Source organism: Neopelma chrysocephalum, unplaced genomic scaffold, assembly GCF_003984885.1.
Source record: "Neopelma chrysocephalum unplaced genomic scaffold, ASM398488v2 Primary Assembly neopelma1_72, whole genome shotgun sequence".
Classification (NCBI taxonomy): domain Eukaryota; kingdom Metazoa; phylum Chordata; class Aves; order Passeriformes; family Pipridae; genus Neopelma; species Neopelma chrysocephalum.
The window spans coordinates 5,804,323-5,820,886 of NW_020897732.1; the positions used below are offsets into that span (position 1 = coordinate 5,804,323).

The following is a 16,564-nucleotide window of genomic DNA, read 5'->3' on the forward strand; positions in this document are numbered from 1 at the left end:
TTCTAGTTCAAAGGGCCAGCTTGGAGCAAAAGCTGGCAAAGCATATCCAGAAGTGGAAATACTGTGCATAAGGCAGGTGAAAGAAAAGTTTTGCCAAACAGTTCCTCAACACCCCTTAGAAGTTCTGATGCCTTAAACTCCAATGGTTTTCTTATTTTTCTACCTTATAAGTTTTATAGGTAATAGAAGTAGCTTTTAGAAGCAACCCCTTTCTCCCTCCTCCCCTAGCACCCCTTAGTTTATACATTCCTTAAGCCTCTTACCCCATTCCATACTCCCCATATCAACCCCACCCCGTATCCAGTAGAAAATGTTTTGTCTCTTGTCAAGGCAAGCCTGTCTTTGGGGAACACTTGTATCTTGGCCTAAACCGCAGGACAGAGTCAAAGAACTGGGTGACTCTGCTCTCTGTACCCCGAAGATGATGAAGAGAGGGTCCCAAAAAGCCCCCGGACCCAATTCCAGGAGGTGGGCCAGGGGGTGGACCAGGCCAAAAGTCAGAGGATTGACACACTTGGGATTGGCCAGATATTGTTATAAATGTAACATCTCGGGCACAGCCCGGGGCGCGCGTCGTGTAACATCTCTTGCCTTGGCACAATTAAATCCTTTCCTTATCTCACCCTAATTAACGGCTCCTAGATTTTTTCTAAGCACCAGCTGAGCAGGCATCAGTTCTCTTATCAAAAGCTTTTGTCGACAATGAACGTCTTTGCAAAATTACGTGTTTTAATACCAAAATTATTACACAATTAGATGAGAGAAACAATATGGATTTATACATGAAGCTCTAGTATGCTAAAGCTGACATCTGAACACTCTTCTTACTTATTGTATTTAAAAATAATAAATAAATTTAAGGGTTTTCCCCCTGACTTTATGGGTGTTAGTTTTCAACGTGCATTTTAAGCGTACTGTTCAGCCAACACATTTATAATGCATAATTTTACTAACCTCTGGGTAACTATTGACCAAGTAGGGACAAAAAGGAAATATTTCACATTTGACAATATCTTTTGCCTTGAACAGATACTGAATTTTTGTCTATCAGCTCCTGAAGAGAAATTGTCTTCCTAAGCAGAGGGTGACAGCAGCATAACTCACATGCACTCAGGACCAAATGTCAGTCTGACCCTCATCCTCTACATATCTGAAATGTTAATATTAAACTGAAAAATTAACAGTTTTAAGGTGTAACCTTCCCTGCCCATGCTATTATTACAGATGGCAGGTCAGTACTAAAACTGCAATTTCTCCTTCAGTTTCAGTCACAATTAAGCTTAGTAAACTGGCAGCATTTCTCCCCTGCATTCAAAACTGGTTCAGTGCTCAAACACCAACCTTGTGCAGTCCTTGTTAAGTCCCCTATTACTTCCCCACCAATTTAAGCCTTCACCTGCAACATAAACTCATCACGTTCTCTACATTTAAGAATTACTTGCACACAGAAACCTAAACCTTAGTGAAGCTGGGCATTTTTGATTTTGATAGTATTTTAACAGGTAGTTCACATTTTTAGGTTTAACTTCATTCTAAATTAGTTTTATACAGAAATCTAAATGCTTTACTGATACATGAGAGCCAGGAATAAGAAAATGACAGAAAGTAACTTTTATGTCTGTTCAGAAATGGGTTTCTGCCACTGGTATTGAGAAATTTCTCATGGTATTGCTTAGAAGAACTGCAAGATCAAGGTATTAGAACTTTTAGCTTGAATTATCTTAATCACTAACACAAACTACACGCTTCTTAAACATTTTCTATTATTAAAAGGAAGACAGGACTATAAATTAGTTTTAATAAAATTAGTTTTTAATTTTGACTCACAAGACTGCTTATCTTCTCTGTGTTTTACCAGATTTTCTCTTTCCAGCCAGCAGATGTTTTGGCTTCAAGTCAAATATGTGTCTGTCTGCCTCTCCTTTCCGGCCCAGGCGATTCATCTTCTTCTGAGCTTTCTTTGCCATGGTCTTGACCTTCTTCACCATCTATTTAAAAACAAACAAAAAACCAAACATGCAGAGTAACTTCCCCAGTAACTTGGGTAACAAGCTTTACCTTTCAAAAACCCAGTAAGCTGGATGGTTTTAACAAGGACATTCACACCCAGCACATGCCACCATGTGCAACTCCGGAGCAGTATCACTGCAGGTGGCACTAACCCTCCTTAGCAGAACTTTTTCCAGTACACTAACATAGGATCATGTTACCCCTGGAATTCCTCACTCACTAGAGGTGGAACCCACAGTTTGTAGAATTCTTCCCTCAGACTTCGATTTAGAGACAAAAATTTAAGATGTGCTCCCTTGGTCTGTATTGTTACATGTTACTTTTAAGAGGGAGCTTGGTGTTCCTGAAATACAGAGTTCAAATGAAAAGATGCTGAAGCTGCAAAGAGACCCAACATGAACTCTGGACAAAACACAACCAGCCTGCTCTGAAGTATCCCAGCGGATGGTTTAAGTGCCATAGAGGTAAATAACAAACCTTTTCATCACGAAGTCCAGACACATCCCGGGGTGTGCGGGAGCAGCTGCGGCTCCGCGCCACGGACGTGGGGGTTTCAGACTCATCACGTTTACGTTTCCTTGTGGTGCTACGGGACCTTCTCACATAATGTGCCTGAAATTTAAAGCATCACTTTAGTCATTAAAACCAGAATCAGCTCAGACATGCTCCACTTCTAATCAGAGGAAAAACAGGACATGTACTGCTGTGATAAATTATATGGGTTATTCCATAGTAGCGTAAAGATATTGTCAGCTGTTGGTCACTGACTCCCTGTCCTCACTAACACTCAAATTTCAATGAATATTAACTTCTTTCCTCCACAATTACTAACTACAGTTTTCTGGGTTTTGTGAGTAGACTGTAAGTAATCCATAAAAAGACACAAATTAATGGATAGCAATACTGAAGCAATTTTGCAACAGCAAAAAAGCAATGAAGAAACCTACCCTGATTAGTGTCCTGTGTCCAGGGCAAAGCCCTAAGAATTTCAGATATGAAGACTTATCATGCTACAGCATAAGTATTAAACATAAGTATTAAACTCCTTCTCACTGAGATCATTCCTACATCAAATGGATGTCAGCTCTGAGAACAGTAAGTGCTTGCTTCAGACAGTGTTGACATTCCTTGTTTCCTAACTCCTTGTTTAGCTAAAGAATTTGAGGTCTCAAGACCTAGAGAGCCATAATACTGCTGGATTTGCTGCACAAAATGGATTTTTTTTAATTTCAGTTAAAATGAAATGTCTCCTGAAGCCAAATCTATGTTTGAAGGACTTCAGCTTTAGTTACTTTATCTAAAGATGCCAGCTGCATTACAGCTCAGAGAATGAGTGAACTGTAAAAAGATAAGCCTGACCTGTCATTATTACTATTTCTGGTAGTCTCATCTAACAAAGCAGACTTGAAAATTAAGAAGTATGTTTAACCAAAACCACTCTTGAATCCTACATAAATTCCAAGAAAGCAGTGCACATATATATGTGATTCTTGCTAAATGTCAGTTTAGTTTTTCAGCTTACCCAACCTGTTTTGATCACATTACTCAAAAAATTCCAGTACCAACTGCCTCATCTGAAGTTCCTAGTTTGTCCTTAATAGATCCCCCCCTCTTGTGCCGACTGTAATACGCATTTAAATTTAAATCTCTTTTTGATAAACATTGTGTTTAATTAGCAAAAACTTACATCATCTTTATTAGTCATGTCAAGTCCAAGATCAGTCATTTCTTTCTCTAGCACCTTCCTCTGGACCTGCAAAAAGACAGTTACGAAAATATATTTCTTTCAGAAAAGAATGGTTCCACCTTATCTTTTGTCTCAGTATACCAACACAAGCCCAGTATATTCACTATATATTTTTTCCTTTGTCACATCCCACAAGCGGATAATTGAAGTCCTACCTTCACATTTCATTTTTTTTCAACTTAATTCTCTTCAACCATAAATCCTGCTTCACAGACTACAATGGCCCAGCATTTTCTAAATATCTTATAAATAGTTTGCCTTTTTTGAAAGGCAAGAGATACTGGGAGCAACATCAGCTAGATTCATTTTCTCAAAATGTCTGGTTATGAGCTTAGTAATTTGCAATCATCCTGGACCGGTCACAAGAGATTCTGCCATCAGAAAGAGTGATACCTGGCTTCCAAAAAGAAATATCATCTTTTCAAGCACAGGGAGGGCCTCAGAAAAAATTTTACATGATTGTGATTTTAAGTAATTATCTAATTCTTCTAACTATTTGAATTTAAAACAGCCAACCAACAAGAACAACAATAAAAATATACAAACACCTCAATTAAACAAACTGAACTGTGTTGTTCAAAAACTTTTTATGCAATATATGTGGAATTTTACAAAAGAAACATTTATGTGACACAAAAGTGAAAGGGCTACTATCCCTCATGTGGTATGGCCTCCACAGCTAAGCAAGTAGTTACCAGGACTCCAGGGAGGACAGAAGGAAGCAAGCAGCAAGTGAGAGGGCCAAGCATGAGAAAAAGCCATCAGTTCCACTAACTGGTACTGTTCCAGGTTTTCATGATGTTATTACACAGCAGCATGATTTTGTTACAGAACATGTTCTATACTCACCTTTTTAGCTGTTCTAGGCATCCTTGGACCATGAACATCTTTTTCCTTTGACTGCAGGATTTTCAGTTTCTTCTTTTCTCGGATCTTCTTTGCCAGTCGTCGGATTTCCATCATTTCTTCATCTTCACTCTCTGGCTCGCTGTCATATTCTCCAGCAGCTTCTCTCAGCTCTTCCTCTTTCTCCAATTCTTCCAGTTTCTTAGATTTTGAAAAGGTGAAATGGAAATCAGATCCTTGACTTACAATCCTTAACACTACATTTCTCCAAGGCCATGACACGCAGGTCCTTCCAAGAAGGGGCTACATTACCTGATAATGAATGACCCCTTCAGCCACAATTAATGCAGCTGGTGATGTCGAACCTGTGGACACATTACTGTGCACACTTCCTCCATCACATCACATTAGTTTGGCTGCCTTTGTCTGACTGCCCTGAAGCTGCCCAGTGCATGAGAGCAGCTGTATTATCCTGTGAACTCTGCCTGCTGTACCATTTCTGGAAACACTCTGAAAAACCCTTCTCTTTCGACATTCAGCATTCTGGAACACCAGTTCAGAGGAACCCAACTGCACAACTGGCAGGCTCCTGGGCTGCACTCACTACTCCTCCTTAACAGCCAGCAAGAAATCCAAGCAGTGCTTGTTATTAAATCAAAACGTTATAAATTGAGAATTCAGTCCATTTCCTTTAACATCATACTCCAGTAGACATAAATTTGATGGATGGCCTTCATATTATTAATAATATATAAATTTTGATAGCTACATTTCTTCTGGCTGTAGTCAAAGAATGAAGAATACAGCTTCTCATGCAAACCTCATATTTTAGGATGGAAAAGATAAGATCACCATCATTCTGACAAGGTAAAGCAATTTTCCATTCTGAAATTCTGTCCTTGATCATTCAAAAAATAGTATCTTCTCTCATGGCAAACGCAGACAAAAAAGAACATGTTCTTATGATATATTGTTTTTGATCTGCAAATAGTAACTTACACTAAACAAATGGAGATAAAGAAGCAAGAAAACTGTAAAACAACTAATGGAAAACTCACTTTCATTATTTCTGGATCAATGTAGTCAAGTATATTATGGCCTTCCCATATCTCTGGTATCTTATCGTACTTCTCAGATGCATTCATTAAGTCCCAGTATTCTTAAAAACACAAGACAAGTTAATAAAAAGACAAAATTAATTTCAAATAATGTTTAGTGACAGAAAATAACCCTCAGAACACAACTGGAAAAAAAAAAAAGCACCATATCCCCTAAGGGGCAAGAATTTGGCAGCATCTCTGACATTCACAAATACTTCTGATCTCCATCCCACCACCAAATACTGTTCAATAATAGCATGATCCACTGCCAAGCCATAACAGGCAACAAATACCCAGCTGAAACACAATCAGGCAGTCTCTCTCATACTGATACTTTCTTAACAGAGACAGCATCAAGAATTAATGACGTAGTACAACACAGAATGGAAGGGAAAAATCACTTGAATCATCAGACCAGTCATTTTATGTCTGTGAGCCTAAAATGGGAAACAACTCAGTGACATTATGAAACAAGAAACAGTCACGGAAGATCAACAGTTCTGGAACAGAAGGATAATATGCAGTAAAACGGAGGCATGGGTATTTAGCTGAAAGGAGTCAGGTTTAGGTATTTCCCCTTTAAGACTGAAATAGCCAAACTTTACTGCTTAATAATAATACCAATTCTTATGTAATACTTACTCTGAAGATCCAAAATATAATCATCTCCCATTTCCAGTTCAATATCTCTCTCCTGCAAAGACAGACATGGCTTTATATACCACCTAATCTAGAATCTAGAGGCTAATACAGCAAATCTAAAATCCATCTGCCAACTTCCTAATTAAGAGATGCCACTTACCAACTTCCTCTTGGGAGTGTCCACTTCCATGCGCTTCTTACGTGCTACTGCTCTCTCGGGTATAAAAGGCAGCCGCTCCTGGAATTAATCCATCCCAATAAAAAAGGGGAAAAGAACTTTGAATCATTTTTTTAAATACTGCTACAAATCACCAGCTGCATTGTAATGTATTTCTGAAGAATACAAAACCCCAAGCTGACTCTCCCCCCGGGAAAGGAACTTACAGATAATAAATACGAAAATTTCACCACATTAATCTGTTCACATATTGAGAGAATTCCTATCCTACTTAAGAGTACTGGGAAATACATTAAATAGTGTAAACATGTAGCCTACCTTGTTATCTCTTTTGGTTGGCATGGCCAAGTGTAATCTATTCAATACTTCATTCACTTTATTTCCTTTCATTTTAGTATCAACACGATGGGCCAGCAGTCTGTCACAGGCCTGGAAGTGCACATGGCAACATTAGGTGAGGAATGAAGCCTTCCAGATACAACAAATGACACCACAAGCTTTCAATCCCAAATATCCAGCTTTACATCTTCTAATTTCTTACCTCTCTAACTCTCAAGAAAACACTGGAGTATTTTATATTAAAAGTATCACGGGAAAATGCATATACAGATACCTATTTTTTTAGCACTGATCTGACAATAAGAGAAAGCAACAGGACTCAGAAAACCCTCTTTTTTTTTTAAATTATGATTTGTATTAAACATTGTTTTCCATTTTCACCCAAGTCCACTGGAGCTCAACAAGCTATAAAGGAAAACATTTTTAAAGTTTATCACTATAATGCACAGTTTAACTGAGATTAAATTAATACAAGTGAGGCAAATGTTAGCTGTTCATTTGAAATGAAACTGAGAGAAAAGAGACCTACCTCTGTTTTAACTTGAATTACACCTTCTTCAGTTAGAGTACTTGTTTCTATTACAGAAAATCCTTCTGCTTCAAAAGCTTCAAAAATTTTCTAAAATACAAAAATTTTCCCAAATAATGACATTGTGTGCATTTCTTAACATACTAATGCTTTAAGAACAGAAATCTTAATCCAGTATTAACACATGCAACGTGTTGCTGTTTTATTAAGTCTCTAAAAGGGTGACAGAAAGTTTACAACTACAGCTCTATTTAATCTCTTTCTTATTTTGTAAGCAAATAACTACTTTCTAAAAAGCACCTACAGACGACCCATAAGGGCAGAAAAAAACCAGTGTAACACAAATCCTATGTGTGCTATAATCTGTTAATAGAAAAGAATTTGCCCTGCAGGACATTCTACTGCAACTGTTCAAGCAACACCTCTCAGTCTAGTGCTGACTGTCTCCGAACTCTCACTGAAATGATAACTGAACAAGGCTATTGTCTAACTTCCAACTACAGCATTAACTGAAAGTTCTCACAGTGTCAGAGATTCCTGAAACAACTGAGGACCTGCTGTTTGGCATTTATGATATTCAAGCAAGGATCTGCATTAGACAGGAGTAAAGAAAAATGGGGTCAAGACCTGGAAAGCTGCTTTCCATTGCACTATTAAAACACTTTGATAAAGAAACGATCATGGAAAAGTTTTGGCCCAATAGAAATTATAACCATCCACAACACCTGAACACGGTATTTTTGTAAATGTCAGAAGACAGGGAGAAAGGTGGAAGAAGTATCCTAACCTGACTCTCTTCAGGAAGTTCTGCAATCCTCTTCACATCACATTTGTTTGCAACAATTATAAGTGGCTGATAAAAATGAGAAAAAAAAATCATAACTCAAGTTACCATATTATAAAACCCTGGGGTTCATTAATAATATGAACCAAACTCACCTTGTTAGCAAACAATGGCTTAATGTTCCTGAAGAGCTCCACCTGCTCCTCCAGGCTGTGCCCACACTGCTCAGACACATCCATCACATACAGCACAGCAGCACGCAGGTGTGCCAGGGCAGTGATGGCCTGCATCTCAATGGTGTTCCTGTCCTCCAGGGGATGATCCAAAATACCAGGAGTGTCTACTACCTAAAATCAGCATCATTAAGTCAGGTGTTATTACAGGAAAATTGACTGACTGTTTTAGAACTTGTGCTTGATTTTCCATCAATATTGTCTTTTTTAAGACAGCAATGTTTTTTCTTTTCAGTCACAAATGACTGTAAACTCAGCCAAGCTGAGAATGTGAAAATGGAGAAATGGGAGAACAAGGTTTCAGTATCACAACACAACAAGTACTGAAGAGGCAGGGAAAGCACTGCCCCAGCGTGGCCCAGAATTTGACAGTGATAAAAAGTGAGCAGTCTTTAGTCAATAATTCCATTTCACTTCTTCCCTCAAATTGAAAACACACCCATACGTGCACATTTTCATAACAGATTGTGACTGCTGCCCTCATTTGGCACACTGTACCTTGCACAGCAGCTCTCAGACACAGCACATCTCACCAAGACACAAAAACACAACTCCCATTACAAAATGCCAGGTCAGGTTATAAATAACCCATCCTTTCAAGGATGTGCAAAATAGTAACAGTTCTTACCTGCCAACGCAGATACCTATAATCCATATGTCCCACAAAGAGAGATTTCGTGGTAAATGCATAAGGCTGCACTTCTACATCTGCTCTTGTAACCTTAAAACAAGATTTAGTCACACACATTTATTTAAAATTTCCTGAAGTTCCAAGTAGTATATCATAATTATAAAGCACTTCCTTTGCTACAGAAAAAAAAAACCTAAAAAAAGGCTAAAAAATGGTTATTCTACTTCTCTGCAAGCATTTTTTCTATCAGAAAATACGCTCATGGGATACATGCTATTTTGGAAAAGATAGGGATTTTTAAGGGTGAAATCTATCATAATTTTCCATTTATCCCTTCTGGAATTTCATTCAACCTCTACTCAGACACTTGAATTTGCTACCGCTCACGTCAGACACTACCACAATGACACCAAATTCTTTAAATGCTACCTTCTCTTAATTAAATGGCACCTCAGTATTATTTTTGAGAAAACCACTCACATACCTTATTTATAAAGCTGGATTTCCCAACATTCGGGTAGCCACACAACAGAAGAGTTCGTGTATTGGGGTCAATGGTTGGCAGACGAGACAAATGTTGTCGCACTAAAATGTTAAAAGATGTTTTTAAATATCTATGATAATTTAAGTTTTACTGAAAGGGAATAAAAATACATATACTGAGTTGTTTAAATACAAATTAATAACTTTTCTGATATTATGATATGATCATTTATGAAAACGCAGAGTAGTCTGCAGGCTACACAAATATCTATATACACTAAAAATAAAATTTCAGAAATATTTAAAAAATTAAGAGCTAGAATATTTTATATTATAGCTAGAATGAACCCAGCAAATCAGGCAACATAACCCGAAGGATCAGTAGGTCTGAAGTAAGGGATTATGTCTGCAAAATGTTTAGCACTATTTTTTGAATATATGTTAGTGAAAAGAATGGTAAATAAAAGCATGGCTGTGACTTTTAGGCAAAGAAAAAAGTTTAATAACTTTTTTGGTTAGCAATACCACAAAATTTAAAGAATATCCAAAGAGAAAACTATTTTGTTAAAAAATAAATTCTTAAGTATTTGGGGATTTTGAAACCGTTTCTGCATTTCCTGCGTCTATATTCTGTACTAAACACATTCTTTTAACTTCCATTAAGCACAATAAACTTTATATCCAACTCACATGTCTTTTTTGTAGCCTATATGCAAGACAAACCTTGTTCCAAGTATTCCAGGCTTTGTTTCTGCCTTTTGATGATGGTGCACATCCGTCCCAGGGCTGCACGCTTGAGCTGTTTGCAGCGGTAAAGAGAGTCTCCGTATTTCATCAGCCGCACGTAGTCCTTGGCAACACTGGGGACAAAAAGTAAGAATTTAGCCAACAACCAACCAAGCAGGTACAAAATCAGAGAAATCAATGTCTCTTACTTGTCAATCAGATTCTTGGCAATATTAATCTGTCCCAAAGCCAGCTTGTAGTGATCTTTGTCATACAGAACGTTCATCAAATCTGCATAAAAAGGATGAATATCCTAAAACAAAAGTATAATATTAAATTAAGCCTTGTATTTTCCTTCTTTAAGATGACTATTTCTTGGACACTATATAAGTTCTTTTTTTTTTTCTCCAGTACAGGAACAAAAATGACACCAAAAGCAAACCAGTTTTCATTACTATATTATGTGAGAAAAATAATCTGCTTGGTCACTAAATGCATAAATCTTCATCACTTTGAATTTCTTGTGAAACAAATCTTGCACTTACTCATAGGGAATTTCCATTTGATCTTCTGCTTTGAAAATACTTCATATTACAACTCTGAAGGCTTTTTTAAAGTAAGAAATTGCAAGAAGCCTACAGACATAGTCTTTAAAAGGAAATTCATACTACACTGGAAACACAGCAATACTATTCATTCCTCACTTTTTTGGAGTGCTACATTAAATTCTGTGCAAGACTAGATAGAAAGGTTTAATACCCAAATAAATCCTTTAGCTTTCCAAGGAATCAGCATCTCTGGTTCAAACCTTTTAAACAAAGTATTTCAGCTACTTATGTATTGACTTGCAGAATTTTCAGCATGTGACGTTAAAAAAATATCCAGAAGATATTTCTGGGAATTCTGCAGTAATACTCACTGGGTATGAAAACATAAAGAAAAAATATGGTTGCAGGCCAACCATTTAAGCATAAGCAAAAAACTGCCTATAAAAAAGCCCCACTGGACACGTGGATCCAGTTGCAGTTGTTGGGAAGTTAAGAGTATGTGCACCTTGTCAGAGCATGTTTGCAACAACGTTCATGTTGTCAAAGTAACTTCTGAACACCTGAAGATGGGAAGCAATGTGATATATTAGGGTATGTCTTACTTCCTGCACATATTTTCTAGGAAAGACTAACCATAAGCACAATTTACATATGCATACGCAAAAAAGAAATAAGCAGACACGACATACTTAAACCCCCACATACTTTCTCTTCATTCAACAGGAGCTTCTGGCAAACATATTTGACCAGCTCAAAGCCTGTAAAACTTTTAATGACCGTCCATGGGCATAGATTTCCCTTCTGAGTAGGAACACAGTATTTTTGCAGAACAAACTTGCCTGCAAGTCCTCCCAGCAAAATCTACTGGGAACCACTCAAAATCATCTACACAATGAAACAAGAAGATGCTGCCCAGGCCAAAATAAATTCAAATAAAAGCAATACACTGCTAAAGTATTCCTAATGCTGTGCAAGCAAAGTTACTTTATGATGAAGCGACAAAACACTTACATCTAACTTGGGGAAATCTGTTAAGATCTGTGTGAGCCTGTCATGGTAATTTTGTTGAGTATATTTGACTTTTCGCATATAAAAATGCCGAATCCGATGGATTTGATAATGTTTATGAATGACAGTGGGCGTCTTCCGCTGGGTCTTTGACAACGTCAAATCTATGAAGTCCTGCAATTAAGGAAACGTGATTAATCACACGAATTGCTGGGTTCTTGTAAAGCCATCGATTTTATTTTGGTGGAGGAGCGCACTGCACCAGCTGAGCACACCCACGGTTTGACAGGTGTGTTTCAGGGCAGGTTCCCACCTTGTAACAAGCAATTTCTACATTCCCTGTCGGGTTCCCCTTTCAAACAACCGCGGGCTGCCCCCCGCCCACGCCGAGCCCCTTGCTTAAACTAGTGCCTGAACCCCTCGATTTAGCAGAGGGGTGTATTCTGAAAGAACACGCTGCGGTGAGGCTCGGTGTGACACAGGTTGGGAAAACAAGAGGGATTTTCGTGAGGGCCAGCCCGGGGCTGAGGAGAAGCGCTGCCCCAGGATCCCCGCTCAGGATCTCATCTGACAGGACCCCCCCCAGCTGTACATGGTACGGGCCGCCGGGCCCAGCAGCGCCAGCCCAGGGCGAGTCCATGGCTCCCGCGGGAGGGGGGGGAGGCGAAGGCCGAGGCCACGCCGGCACCGCGGCTGGGGCGGGGAGGACAGCGCGGCGCTCGGGAGCCGCCGGGCGGGACGGGTGGTGCGAAGGGCCGGGGCACGGGCCGGGGAAGGGGAGGGTACAGGAGGGGAGCGCGGCCGTACCTTGGCAGACGGGACCACCGTGATCTTCTTGAAGTTATACAGCGCCATTGCGGCCGCCGCTGCCGCGCCACGCGCCGGAAAGGGAGCGGGGATGGGGCTCTCGCGAGAGGAAGGAAGGGAAGGGAGGGGAGGGAGGAAGGAAGGGGAGGGAGAGGGGGAGGTGCTCGGGAGGCAGTAGGGGCTTTCCCGGAGAAACACCTGACTGAGAGGAGAGTTCGGGCAATGGCTCCTTGGTGTGGTTCAGGGCAGGCGTGGCTTGTGCCCCGTAGGGCCGAGAAGGCCAAATACACCCTCATCCAGCTCACTGATGTGTAAAAGTTGATTCCCTTTAGGACCGCAAATGAGCAGAGAATAAGGATGGGGGAAAGGACCCCCAAAACCTTATCAGGACCAAGGGTCCCCCGACTCATCTCCTCCCCAGGTTGTCACAGCAGGCGGTCGGCTCTGTGTCCCCCAAGTGCCACCCACCACACGGGTCAGCAGGAGCAGCTTTGGGTCACCCAGGGTCACTGCCTGCAGCCATGGGAGTCTTCATGGGATGCCTGGAAAAGCATCTCGGGATTGTGCAAGAATCACAGACTCAGTTAGGTTGGAAAAGCCCTCTTGCGATCATCTAGTCCAACCTATGACTGAACACCACTGTGTCAAATAGACATGGCATTGCACGTCCAGTCTTTCCTTAAACACCTCCAGGGCCAGTGACTCCACCACCTCCCTGGGCAGCCCATTCCAATGTCTGAGCACCCTTTCTGTAGAGAAATTCTTCTTAATGTCCAACCTAAACCTCCTCTGGCACAGGTTGAGGCTATGTCCTCTTGTCCTGTCGCTGGTTGCCTGGGAGAAGTGACTGACCCCCACCTGGCTACAACCTCTTTCAGAGAGCTGTAGTGAGCAATAACGTCTTCCCTGAGGCTCCTTTTCTCCAGGCTAAACAACCCCAGCTCCCTCATAGGACTTGTGCTCCAGACCCTTCACCAGCTTCCTTGCCAATCTCTGGACGTGCTCCAGCACCTCAGTGTCTTTCTTGAAGAATATGTCTTAAAGAATGTCTTGAAGGACATATGGGATCTTAAGAGAAGGAACCAAAGCTGGGAGGAAGGAGGGATTAAGATGGAGCAGGGAGGAAAAACTGTGGGAAAATTGAGAGAAAAGGGGATAAGATAGGCCAGTAGCACTTTGTGGTCTGACCATGGCCTGCACATCCTGTCGCCACAGTTACTCTTACTAGACTCTGTTTCTGACCGTTTTCCTGGTTGAAGGGGCTCTCTATTCTGTTCCTGTGAGTAGGAAGCCAAGTGCCTGCCACAAGAAAAGAAGCAAAGATCCACAGTGGCCATGTTTCTGTGGTGCCAGGAACCGGAGGGACTGAGGTACATGCACGCTACATGTCAGTGTACGTATATGTATGTACATATATATATATATCATACATATATACACACTCAACAGGCTGAGAAAGTTGGGGCTGTTCAGCCTGGAGAAGGGAAGGTTGCATGGAAACCTCACAGCAACCTTGCAGTCTCTAAAGGGGGTCTAAATGAAGCTAGAGGGACTCTTCATCACGAACTGTAGTGACAGGACAAGGAGTAAGTGGTACAAACTGAAAAAAAAGGGAAAATTAGGTTAGATATACAGAAGAAATTCTTCACTGTGAGGGTGGTGGAGGCACTGGAACAGGTTGCCCAGAGAAGCTGTGGCTGCCCCATCCCTGGCAGTCTTCAAAGCTAGGTCGGGGTGGGGCTTGGAGCAACGTGGTCTAGTGGGAGGTCTCCCTGTCCATGGCAGGGGGGGTGGAATGAGATGATCTTTTAAGGTCCCTTCCAAGCCAAATCACTCTATATGTGTGTGTATGTGGAGCTGGGAGACCATGGGCTCCAGGGTCCAGCTACTGGCTGATCTAAGTGGTGAGGGTCTGTGTGGATGGGCACGGGCACAGGCACATCTGTACTGTGTGCATATTCCTGCTGGGGTGTGCACTCAATCCTTCCAGCTGGGCCTGGGGCCATGGGGCTGCTGCAGCCTCACCTCCGTCAGGCTACTGGATTCCTAACCCCAAACACACACACTCTTACTTCCCTCTCTATTTATTTACTTTTTTCTTTCTTTCTTTCTTTTACATAGTAACTTTCAGTGACTTATACTAAATTGTAAATCCTTCCAGATAAAAGCCAAGAATGACGGAATTCTGGAGCAGTTTATGAACTTGACTATACCCTGTGCTCTGGGTTTTTTTGTCTATCTTCAGCAAACATGAGATCCAGAGACCTAAGAAACCTGAATGTAGGTACATCCTGCAGTCTGCATATCTATCCCACTTTTCTACTTGACACTATTAGAAAGCTGACATGCACATCAGTTTTAAATAAATTACAAATTACTTGATACACATTGGGAGGCAAATTAGATTAAAAATTAGGTATTGCCTTGGCTTCCATGCTGTTTTTTTTTCCTCTTTCTACATAAAGCATGACATTTTCCACTGGAGAGAATTTAGTCATGTATTAAATCTGTCACTGCACATTTTTCTATGGTACTAGAAATTTAAATGCATAATTCCTTCCACATTTCCTTTATTTCACCGCGCTCCCAGTTTTGCTGAAATGCTCCAAACAGCTGTCCAATGCAGTGGAAATTTGTAAGGTATTTGAAAAGTAAGAATTCATTTAATCAGCAAGCCTGTAGCTAATCCTTTCCAGCAATTAATTTCAGTAATGAGTGTGTGAGCACTATTCAATCATAAACATGCTGTCAGAGCCATCCCTGTTTCCACAGTCTCTTGGTGGGGCTGCAGCTGCCCTGTTATGAAGGGACGTGCAAACTTCATAAACGTTTTGATGTGACCACTTCAGTCTGCCTTCTTGAAGTGTTCTTGAGCAGTGAGATTTGACATCACACTTTATTTATATCATGTTTTGCCTGCAAAAACATTGCTTTATAGAGTAGAAGGAGCTTTTCTTTAAGTGTATCCCCACATCTCCCCAGTTTCTGGAAAGATCCCTCCAGGAGCTGGCCTGGGGCATTCAGACTGCCCAGTAGCTGGGACCAGCATCCTCAGCCCCAGAAGCATGTGTCACTTTTAGGTGTGAACCTTTGAGGCCCAGCTATCCAGGAGCAGGCCCTGGGGCCTGGGCTCTCACACTGCCTGTACATTACTACTTTCTTCAGAAGTTTTCAAGAGAACTAGTTCCAAGACAAAATTTGGGTACTGTTCTGGGTATTGTGTCCTCTGGAGACTTATTCTAGGAGTCAGGAGAAGTAAGGCCATGTCAAGTTCTGTTTCTTTTGGTTCAGGCAGTTCATTATGCCGGCTGGCTTTCTGCACTCAGACATCCTCATTCGTATTTGTGATAAACTTCAGGCACATAACACTTTTTCTCCATTTAACATTTAAAACACCGCTCCAGTAGGCTATAATTCATATAATTTTGAAATCAAATGACACAAAATTATTCTTGTACCCTGCACAAGAGCAACTAATGACACTAAGAGATTCAGGTTGGACATCAGGAAGAATTTCTTCACCCTTTCACTTGAAAGGGTGGTCAGGTATTAGAATGGACTGCCCAGGGAGGTGGTGGAAACCACCAGTGTTTCTGGAGCTGTGCAAGAAGCGACTGGATATGGCACTTAGTGCTAAGGTCTAGTTGACAAGGTGGTGATCAGTCAAAGGTTGGACTCAGTGATCTTGGAGGGCTTTACCCACCTTTGTGATTCTATGTTTTTATGATTCTATGTGCTGTGCCAGTCGTCCAGAGGGGAACTTGGAAGAATGTGCACAAGAATGGACGTGGCCCAGGGAGCCATGCAAGCATTCCTCTGTAAGAAATGCTTCTGCAGGACACATGCAGGAATTTGTATTAAGCCTAGATATGGCATTGGCTCAATAACCATAGTTTCTCTGAAGTTTTAGCTGAAAATTCCCAAACTAGCCTCAGATTTGGGATATCAGTTCT

The 16,564-nt window shown here is 40.8% G+C and overlaps 1 protein-coding gene across 1 annotated transcript; it reads right to left on the reverse strand.

The window, feature by feature from the left end:
* Positions 1-1,790: 1,790 nt before the first annotated feature.
* On the reverse strand, positions 1,791-12,714 carry GTPBP4 (GTP binding protein 4). Its single transcript, XM_027686866.1, has 17 exons — positions 12,612-12,714; positions 11,808-11,978; positions 10,458-10,561; positions 10,246-10,382; positions 9,524-9,624; positions 9,037-9,129; positions 8,331-8,522; positions 8,179-8,244; positions 7,392-7,481; positions 6,842-6,952; positions 6,506-6,583; positions 6,346-6,397; positions 5,662-5,762; positions 4,607-4,804; positions 3,698-3,763; positions 2,488-2,622; positions 1,791-1,988 (listed from the first exon to the last, which is right to left on the reverse strand). The coding sequence occupies exons 1-17, from the start codon at positions 12,657-12,659 to the stop codon at positions 1,836-1,838; spliced, it is 1,896 nt and encodes a 631-aa protein (XP_027542667.1). The 5' UTR covers positions 12,660-12,714; the 3' UTR covers positions 1,791-1,835.
* Between the last annotated feature and the right edge of the window lie 3,850 nt (positions 12,715-16,564).